General features: G+C 42.4%; 2 protein-coding genes across 3 annotated transcripts; both read right to left on the bottom strand.

Annotated features, from left to right (window-relative positions):
- Nucleotides 1-39: 39 nt before the first annotated feature.
- On the bottom strand, nt 40-4328 carry uevld (UEV and lactate/malate dehyrogenase domains). Its single transcript, XM_020102142.2, has 12 exons — nt 4050-4328; nt 3401-3485; nt 3254-3319; nt 2992-3155; nt 2751-2892; nt 2575-2669; nt 2354-2459; nt 1856-2026; nt 1611-1775; nt 1277-1364; nt 934-1057; nt 40-850 (listed from the first exon to the last, which is right to left on the bottom strand). The coding sequence occupies exons 1-12, from the start codon at nt 4089-4091 to the stop codon at nt 686-688; spliced, it is 1413 nt and encodes a 470-aa protein (XP_019957701.2). The 5' UTR covers nt 4092-4328; the 3' UTR covers nt 40-685.
- Nucleotides 4320-9801, bottom strand: spty2d1 (SPT2 chromatin protein domain containing 1). Of its 2 annotated transcripts, none has more exons than XM_020102139.2 (6): nt 9092-9801; nt 8649-8766; nt 7027-8565; nt 5497-5656; nt 5338-5415; nt 4320-5223 (listed from the first exon to the last, which is right to left on the bottom strand). In XM_020102139.2, the coding sequence occupies exons 1-6, from the start codon at nt 9152-9154 to the stop codon at nt 5130-5132; spliced, it is 2052 nt and encodes a 683-aa protein (XP_019957698.2). In that variant the 5' UTR covers nt 9155-9801; the 3' UTR covers nt 4320-5129. The 2 variants fall into 2 exon arrangements, with proteins under 2 accessions (XP_019957698.2, XP_019957700.2); XM_020102141.2 differs by having other exon boundaries at nt 8649-8763; nt 9092-9669.
- Nucleotides 9802-10664: the final 863 nt, after the last annotated feature.

Raw genomic sequence — 10664 nt, 5'->3', positions numbered from 1 at the left:
GTCTGTTTTCTTCTCCTCCCCACTGAGACAAAGCATATGTGGTTTCAGATACTTATTTTATTGCACACCCACATAATCAGGTAATTTTCCTTCATGTACATATCTTAGGTATCGATTTACACAAAGTAGACAAAAGTAAGAAAAGCCATTTTAAATATTAAGGCATTTTAAAAGCTTTTTCATCTTGTAATTAAATGTGGAAACAGCACTTAGGTGACAAATGAGGCCATTAAAATTCAAAACCTGTTACCAGCATCATACTGCATAACATATACATTGATACTTTATTTACCCACACCTTGATTTTCTCCAGAAGAATGAATTTAAAAATTAAATTATCATACAAAACTTTAGCAGTTAGTGACAAAAAATTATTTTTAAGTCACGAGTATAAGGAATTTAAGAGTTTAAAAATATATATCAGTGCATTCATGCAGCGTTCCAAATGTTCGATGAGACAAAATTAGTAACTTCTCTTTGTGCTGGTAAATTGCAATACAAAAATACATTCTGTACATTGTGCACTGTTTTTCCCCACATTTAATACACAGTGACAAGGGACGATAAAAAAACAAATTGTGTTGTTAGATTGCACGTTTTTATATAAGACAGAACTTCTGTCTATAACTTCATAGGTAGCAGCTACTCCCGCAATGATCATCAAAGCCACAAACTTAGAGAATCATCACATCCGGAGCTGACTCATGAGATTAGAAAGGGAGGTGACGCTGCTTCTGAGTTTCTCGTCTTCTTCTTTTCCCAGCGACACTCCGGCCAGACGCGTGGAGCCGTTCGATCCCATGATGCACGGCAGGCTGAGGAACACCTCCGCACCTATACCACCCCAGCCCTAAAGCAAACAGAACACACGGATGAACCAGTGGAAGAGAGGGTTGACGGTGCACTTGATGCTTTTACTCTTGATGATGATACCTGAGCCAATGTGGACACAGAGTGGGTCTTCATTGCATTTGTCAAGACACTGTTTGTGATGTCCGCGATGGACAGACCCACCGACCACGACCGCTGGCCTCGATTCTTCATGAGCTCAAACGCTCTGCAAAAGAAAAAATGATTTACTTCTAAACTCAATCAGAAGACAAAAACAATATTGAACCGGTGAATCAATCAGAGGCCTCTGTGTTCTTACATTTTCTCATCCCATCCACTTCACTAAATTCCTATAACAGCACCTGTGTCACAAAATCTTCAAAACACCAGATTACACAATCTAAATCCGTCTCCTACTCGCGGTTTTACTCAATCGTGTCCGCACCTGTCTAACAATGGTTTGGTAGAGCTGGACCCCGGGGCGATCTCTGGCTGCACGCTGGAGCTCAGCCTAGTGTTACTCATCACAGCAACTGCAGGACAAAAACACAAAGCTCAGTCGTGTGCGTCACTTGGGCAACTGGCCTTGATGAGAGAATACAAAGAACACACTCGAGGAGCAGGTCGTGCAGCATTACTGCTTGTGCAAAGAAAAGGGCAGATGAGGGTGATCACACACGAAAAGATGTGGGGCAATCAATGGAAGAGTTGCCGAGCATTCACCGAGATGATTCAAGTGACAGTGCGTGTCAATATTTAATGGGTCCTCTCTGGCTCACCTTTGTTGTCCGACAGTTCTCCTATGACCCAGGCTGGTTTGTGGGTATTAAGGTTTATATCCAGGATGTGAATGAGTCTCTCTGAGTCCAGGTTGCACCCTGCGCCAATCACCCGTGTCGGAGGTAAGCTACTCTGTCTCCAGGCGACGTGGGTCATGATGTCCACTGCAGGTGGAGCAAAGAGGGAGACGAGTTGAGTGAATAAAAAGGTCAAGAAGCAGAGAGGTCAGTCTTTGGCTTCTCACCTGGTTGGGAAGCGATGAGCATCACGGCGTTGGGACTGAGTCGTGCCAGGTTTGGGATGATTCCTCTGTATAAGTCCACGTTCATCTGAACCAAACTCAGATAGGATTGCTCACTGCTCCATGCATTTGCCGTCAACACGATGACTGTGGAGCCTGCGGAGGCCGAGAAATCTGGCAGAGGAGAGGAGAGTCATCGGGAGTTCACTCCTGCAAACATTTAGCAGACCTAGCAAAGAACTTGCAGAAGCTTGAAGCATTTATGTTTCTAGCATCAGACACTGTGTTGACTCTCATTTGATCCCTAATGGACGCTTGTTTCTTTCTTATCATCGACAAGTCGACGCTCAGGATCAGAACAGCAGCTGGTTAGGCTTGAGTCATAGAGGCGGGTCATTCCCGACAGTCTACATAATGTCATCCAGTTACCTGTAAGACGATCTGTCGTCAGTGATATCTCAGCCAAGAGGCATTTGTGTGACAGTGCAGAAAGTGACGTACCTCTGGAAATCTCAACGTTTGGCAGAGTGAAAATCTCAAGGTCTGTGCTGCCTCCCTTGGTAGAACTGTCAGCGACATCAATGAAAACCAGTTTATCCACTTTACACTGTAAATTAAAGGGAAGATGAGCTGTTAGCATTGGAATTCATGAGTCTGACATTTTAATTCAAGCGGAGACGATGTGTCACGCCTGAACAAAAATAGAAAACGGTTTTTTTTACCTTCGCCAAAATACTCATCACAGAAGCCATTCCTAAATCTCCTCCCCCGATAACTGAGACTTTGTTGATCTGTTGGTTGTGATGTCTGCTTCCACCTGGAATGGACACGAGTTAAGCTACTGATAGAAATTTGATAATTGATTATCAATTAGAAAGCTGCACATGAAGTGAAGCACCATCATTGATCTGGAGGTTAGAGACGAATGCCAGGAGCTCGTGGGGGTCTTTGTTTTCTCCTGTGCTCTTCGAGGACAGCGGAGGATCCTCCTCGAACTTGGCGATCATCTCAGTCAGAAGAGCCACCACGGACGACTTGGGCTGTTTAAAACAAAAACAATTTAAAACAGCAGCGGACCTGATGAGGTCACCCTCTCTGTATGAGGTTAAAAGATGGATCGAGTGAATATCGAGCCCTACATGATCCCAGTTGCGTAGCCCCGGCAGATGAATGCGTCCCTTGGCATCAACGTGCTTGCCCTCTCTGACGACCATGTTATTGGTCGGTCTCAGGAGGCAGATGGGAGGAGTGAAGGGGAACGAGTCTATGAGCCACAGCTGAATGGGGAAGTTGTAGGAGCGGCCTGTGGGATAAAGACAGCACCAACATCATATTGACGTTGACCCCCACAGTCACATACTCACAGTGTTATTTCTCATCACATTCAGAGGTCAGACTCACCATCGTACTGGACGGGGATGTTGCCGACTAATCTCAGCAGATCTTTCTGGGTGCTGTCACTGAATGCTGAAAGTGACCAGAGGAGCAGTGAGACCAAATACAAATCTGACGTGTATGAGAGCAGAGGTGGGATAGAGAGAAACTCACTGTATGTGCCGGTGGAAGGTTTCATCCCCGGATAGATTCGATGGATTTTCTGCAGCTCCTCAACAGCAACATCGTGGAATTTGTACTGTTTATCAGGGGAGTGGGGGGAGAAGACACGTCTGTAGATGAGCAACTCATTCTGGTTTTATTTAGCAACTCAGGACCAGTCGAAGACTCAATGATGGTAAATGCTACAGCAGCTACACTGGAAGATAAGGGTTTGCAGAGCATATTATATAAGAACCATCTTCCTTCTGCTCCTTTTCATTCAATAAAGTTTTGTTTGGTCAATTAATGAAATAAACTTTCATATAAATAAATATTCAGGAGCATTTGGAAAGCAGTCACTCAAAGACAATGTGACAAAAGTTTGTATATACATATATTATATACATATACATTATATACATATAATCCCATAATTCCTTTAGTGATCACTTTATAGAACACGGCTGTAAACAGCCCAGTGTTTACATTCAACACTGGAACCTGTGAGCTGCTCGATGATACGTGTTGTTTCCAGAGTCAGTGAAGTGACACAGCTGGTTCAGCCAGTTAAGTGGAAGCTAACAGCTGCTAACAGGCTAAACTAGCTTCCCTTGAAAACACCAAAGCTCTCTCCGGAGCGAAGCTGTGACCGATCATCTACCTTCGAGAGGATCCGCTGTAAGTTCCCTGAGCTGAGGTCCATCTGCTCCGGTGAAGACCCAAACCACAGAGCCCGGTTCTGTCAGGAGACACTTCTCCTCCTCACGCTTCGCTCCGACTCCAGCTGCGACTACTTCCGCAAACTCCAGGAGCAGCCGAGACGTGAGGAGGCAGACCCCGCCCACTCCGTGCGTCAGGTACGGCGAGTCCAGAGGGACGACAACTCGTGACGACACCTCGTGACGACACAGAGCGAAGCTGACGTCACTGCTGTCATCAGATCAGTTTTCAAGTTTATTTCAAGAAAATCAATAACTTTTAAAAAGTCATGTTAAACAATAATCCACACGTTATATATATATATGTATGTATATATATGGAGAAAAGATTTCATTGCTTTCACGGAAAACTACAAAAATACAATTTTCTCAAAGTGATATTTTCTGTAGAATCTAAATTCTTTATATATTTTCTGAGATAACATTGATGTAAAACTTAAGACGTTTAAATAAAACCCACGATGCAGCCGTTTCCTCGTGATCAAATCCTTTTAAAGAGAAACAAACACGTTCAGTGGTTTTCTGCATATTCAAATTGACTTTACCATCAAAGTTAACCTGGAAAAATATGCAACGTCTTTTTGCTCAAAAATAGCAAATCAACACCGCTTGGCATTCAATGCCATCGTTAGTCTTTTAGAAAAACAAAGATCACACACTTCCATATCAATTCTTCTCTTTGCAGCTTAGATCCTTTTAGGAATGAACCCTGCTTAATAAATAATGCAACAGGGAAACATTTGAGAACTTTTCATGATATCCCAACAACCTAATGGTTGACTGATTTGTGCGTAGGACCTCCCGACCTTCAGCCTGTCAGGTTGTCTATACATACAATTTTTCTCTTTTCCTCTGGAGGCAATGTCACTCAGGTTTTTGTCCAAACAAGAGAAAACCAGACATAAAGCAATGGACGCCAGGGTGTAAACAATCTCAAGGCTTGATGAGTTAAGATGGCAGACCTATTGCTCCATGTTTCCAGATACACAGGCTTCTTTTAATAATTCATTTATTCAAGGACTTCAGTTCTTTTTTGGTCTCTTTGTGTTTTTCCTTTTCAGCTCCTCTTGTTCTTTTTTCTCCTCCTCCAGATCTTCTAACACAGCCATTTTCAGGCTAAGGAAAACAAGGAAAAGATCAAATTACAAGCAGTAGGTAAAATAAATATTCCGGACAGAAAGCTTCTATGTGGTGTTTAGGCATGTGAGGTTCGGTTTATTGTCATCTTACCTCCTGGCCTCTTCTTTCTGCATATCTTTCCAGCTGCTCTCCATAAATTTAAGGGCATAGTCACTCTCATCCTTGTATCTGAGATGTTAAAAGCAAATGTTAGTTTTTCATATAGAATTTTAATTGAATTATATCAAAATATGTCAAAACGACACCTACTTGTTTCGATCATATCCAAAAATCTCCTTTATGTGCCTGGAAATTTCCTCTGGTTCGTTGCCTTCGTCATCAATAAAATCGTCCATTTCTGAGTCGTACTCGTCTTCCTCATCTTCGTATTTTCTCTTATAGGCAGATGTGATAGGTGGCAACATGGTACCTGGAGGACAGAATTTCATATTTAAAATATGAGGTACTGGATTTGTATTTTTGCCACAACCAATATTCCATGAAGTAGATGTTTGGTCTTGATTCAGGAGTTGAATTTTAACATTTAAAAAATGATTAAAAGATACTGGGATGGACTCAAACACTGAACAGCAGGCAATTGAATCATGTGCAGAGATGAACGGCATTCCACAGGATTCAATTTTAGGCCACTGTCTATATTTATAAAATTGGCAGGTCCTTAAATACACGTAATTTCACATTCTCCCATTTCTAGTCTTTAACATCTGGATGATGTCAATAATTATGTTTTTTCAATTCATCACTGACAACCGTATGGAATCCATCATCCATCATTGTGTTTTGTATCAGATGGTGGGGACTGTCTTAAGTTTCTATGAGGCAACATAAACTCTTTTAAATGTTATGATTTGGTATTACTACATTTCTGCTGTGGCCATTTCATAACGCCATTTTATATTATTGACAAGAGTCAGTTTGTTTTTGGTAGAATGTCAATGACTGAAATCATGTGTGGTTTATCTACGAACGTTCTCTGACCCAGGATTAATGACAAAGACTGCAGAGTGCTGCTGAAACGCTTCATTCACTTTGACAAACAAACTCTTTGCCCTGTTAAACTGACTGTGTTGTTTCAAACAAATTGGAAAATCTTTTAAAAGCTTTATTTTACACGTATATGATATTGTATTCATTGTGCCACCGTATTCATTTTAACACTAAATGAACCTGATTTAACTGTAGTGAGAACCTTAGTTTTCACATTTATATTAAAAAGTAATAGCAGCTTCTCTCCAGAGGACTGTTTACATTTAGACTGTGTTAATATGTCCTGCATTTTGAAACCTTCTGTACTAAAACATACTTGATGTTAACGTGTATTATTTGATGATGTTAGGTCTCACTCCTTGTGATACTAGAGTTATAAATACTCTATTTAGTCACTCTGGTTGCAACCATGAACCAAATATGAAGAAGTAGGAACTTGCTGACTGGTATAGGAAGTCTCATTTTGAGCTGTGACCATGAGCTCTTGCCACATCGACTGCATTGCTTTGATCCTAACACACTTAAAAAAAAGGCAAATTTTCCTCAGTCAATCTTTGTCTGTATTTCACATGTGTCCTTACATCCTTCAGTTTGCTGTATCCGTATGACCTGGATTTAAATGTTATTTTAATTTCAGAATTACTGCTATTGTCTGTTTTATTCATATCAGCAGCTCTGTCTGTCTTAATTTTGGCAACTTGTAATGCTGTCCTGAAATGTGCAGTACAACTGACTGTTACCACTTGCTCAGGGTTAGCAACGTCATAGCATTATTGTTTCCCCGGTTATTACCTGGTGGTCTGTTCATCATAGGTCTGTTCATCATAGGTCTGGGCGGCATGCCAGGTCTCTGTGGCATGCCTGGCCGAGGAGGGACTCCTGGTCTGGGTCCACCAAAATTCTTGGATGAAATGGTCTCCGACACCACAGTGCACTTTGGTCTCCCAGGTCCTGATCCCATCATACCTGTCGAGCGTCCAGGTACTGGTCCCCCACTACCAGGTCGACCGCTTCCAGGCCCCGGAGGTCGGTATGCATTACCTCCAGGGTGACCCAGCACACCACTACTACCAGGCCTGGCTTGTGGAGCACCACCTTTTGTCTGGAATGTGCCTCCAGGCCTTTGCTGAGGTTGGCTCCCTGCCTTAGGAGGGCCGCCCGATGAATTCCTCATCACTGAATTACCGTTTGATTTTACTGCAGAATTAATTCCAGTCCTTATAGGTTCTCCCTTTCCGGACCTGTGGCCTCCAACTGCGGCCCCCTGCTTCATGGAGCTACCCTGACTGGGCCTGGTCTGCTGGGAGGACCCTTGTTGAGATTTTAGGCCTGTTAAAGCTGTACCAGAAGGTCTGGTCCCTGGAATACCTGAAGCTCTTCCTTGAAGTGATGACGTGCTTTCTTTTCTAAGGTCACTTGAGGTGCTGGATTTGTGGCTAGATGTGGGCTTGGGGGGCCCTTGTTTGGTTAAACCCTGAGAAGAAGTTTTTGAAACAACTTTAGTGTTTGTGGCACCAGATGAACTCAAACTAGTCTTGGATCTGTCTCTATCACTGTGGGATGTTTTGGGTCTGTCTCTCTCTCTGTCTCTAACAGAGGACTTAGAAGACGAGTGGCCTCTGTCGCTTTGCAACTTCTTCCCTGACCCACAGGGCAGACTTTGTTTTTCTAATGAGTTCTTTTGTGGTTTGCAGTTCTTCTGCTCCTTCTCTAAAGTACTTGTCCTTGTTGAACTGGAGCCAGATTGAGACTTGCCGTCTCTCTCTCTCTCACCTTTTGAGTCTCTGTTTTTCTCCGGTCTCTTGGCCTTGCGCTCCATCTCTAGTTCCCTTATCTCTTCAGCTGTGCGTAGCCGCTCTTCTTTTTTCGATGCCTTAGGTTTTAGATCAACTGGCTCAAACTGCTTCTTCTCTGCCAACTTGAGTAAGTCTGCAAAGTTCAATGGAGGTGGAGCAGACTTGGGTTTTTTCAAGGAGGACTTGCTGCTGCTGCTACTACTACCACTGCTACCCCGACTCACAGCTGTGGGTTTCACTGGTCTCAGCGGCTCCGGCTCAGGCTCTGGCTCTGAATCCGTCTGTTCATACTCATAGTTATCCTCATCGTCCTCTGGGTCAACTGAGTCATTCCTAAATCCTTGTCCATCCATTGATTTTTCATCCTCCATATCGTGTTTGGATCTCCGTTTCTTTGGCAACTCAACCATCGGGATGCCATTGTAGCCTTTAAAATTGTCCTTAGTTCTGGAAGCCATCGCTCTTGCTTTGCGGTCCGACTTCAACTCAACCCTCTTGGCGTTTAGTTTCTCCTTCTCCTTCTTCATTTGAATTTCTGGGGGGAAAGTAGAACGTTAAAGGATGAATTTATCATAAATTGCGTACATCATGTTTATCCAACATCGTTGTCATTGTCACCTTTCTTCTTGGTATCAATTTGCTGCTTCTTCAGAAGCGCCTGCACAGCAGCGGGGTTTACGCCTCTCGACTTCGGGTCCTTTTTCGGTGGTCCAGCTTGCAAACTGTATCTCTTCTGCTGAAAGGGAGACAGACACAGATTTATTGAATATGGAGCAGTTACACGCTTCTCTGTGTTGTTTACAGTTCACAGACACTTATTGAGGGACGGTTTCTAACAGGAATTATCTGATTCCTTTCAGTAGAAACGTGGCAGGCAGACTACTCGTCTTCACTACCTAGCATGCAGTGTCACGATGGGTGGAGGTTAGCAGCTAGCCGCATTATCAGCTCCTCGGTGACGGATGAGCTGGCATTTGAGTGCTTTCAAGTCTGACCACAAATCTCCATTTTGCCATCTGGCCCTCGGGTACCTGAGAGTGTCAGTCGTCACACATTCATACCTGGACGTTGCTGAGTCCCTGGTTTTGCGAAGCGATGTCCAATATGTTGTCGAAATCCATCATGTCCGCAGGGCAGGAAAGCTAAGTGTCTGAGGCGAAGCGAGCAGAACTCACAGCAGCAGCTGAAACCGTTAGCATGAAGCTAACAGACCCCCGTCCACCAGCGCAGGGTTTAATTAAACAACCAGCACTCGAGTAGATGGAGGAGAAGAAAGAAAGAAAGAAAGAAAACCCTGGGTCAAAATCAACACATGGTGAGAAGAAGAGGATGAAGTGTGTGAACCGGACAGTCAACGACACTTCACTTTATCAGCCGAGGTTAGCACATGCTAGCCGAGTTAGCTAATCTAACGTTTACTAGCAAAAACCGACCCAGGAGCCTAAAAGAACTTTGTGCCGGTGTAACACGTCGCGCTGAGCCCGGGTCCATCAGAGGAGCTGTGGTGTTTAAGCCCGATGGAGGAAAAACAGTAAAAACTCCGCCATAAGTGTCACCGGTGGTTTAATAGAAGCCAAACTACAGACCGACATGTTAAAGGGATCAGAGATAATAACGGAAGTGATGGACTTCAGCCTCCACGACTTCCGGTGAGTCAAATATACGTCGACGTCTTTTCAAAGTTAAAACTGCTGTTAGAGATTTTAATCCGAAATAGATGACTCTTATTTAAAATGTAATACTTATAAATAAATACCCAATCAAAGGAGAGGATGTCGATGTCCGCGTTGAAAGAAGGATTTTCGCTTTTGGGTTAATTTTAATCACTTTCTAGTGAGATTTTTTAATTTCTCACATTCGTTTTCGTGATGATTGTGGTTTTAAAATAATGTGTATTTTCTTATGTTATTGTGTGATATTTAAATATGTCTCTTTCTTACCCGATGTCCATTCATAGCTATAGCGAGGGGTGGTGTCTATCTTGATTTATGATTTATTTTTAATTTCGGATTTCATTATTTAAAAATGTAACATGAGCGAAACATTTATCTGCTTTAATATAAACACTCAATATATGAAAATGTGACCACACATTCAATACTACCGAAAAAGAAAAGAATAATACTTAGTAATAAACCCTATATAAAATAATGAGTCAGATTATCGTCGCCTGTGACAGAGATTAACTTTTGCTGACTTCGTGTTTATTTATTTATTTTTTTAAATTTAAATTTAATTCATTTTCTCATGAACCGAATTTGTTTTTAGAACTTCCGCTTTCCTCCGTTCAGAAAAATAATGTCGACACTTGTACACCACACGGTGGCGCTACAATTGTGGCCTTTATGCTCATGTAGAACACTAGAGATGCGATTGTTGAAGCCAATTAAATTCTTGTTTCCTCATCAATATCACAATCTTTTTTTTTTAAAACTATTCTGTATGGGTTGCAGTTGTGGTTGTAATTATCGTGAAGCTTTTACTGAAGTTATAGGAATAATATAACATCTTATATAAGATATAGTATGAAAGCAGAGTGTCTGAAACATGATACAAGGAAGGAAACACGTCAAACATAAATGGTGTTCTACATGTTCTCATTTCACAAACTGTCTCCCTCACAAAGTTAAGAGC

This window comes from Paralichthys olivaceus, chromosome 7, assembly GCF_024713975.1.
Source record: "Paralichthys olivaceus isolate ysfri-2021 chromosome 7, ASM2471397v2, whole genome shotgun sequence".
Lineage (NCBI taxonomy): Eukaryota > Metazoa > Chordata > Actinopteri > Pleuronectiformes > Paralichthyidae > Paralichthys > Paralichthys olivaceus.
This window is presented reverse-complemented; position numbering and strand designations above follow the sequence as displayed.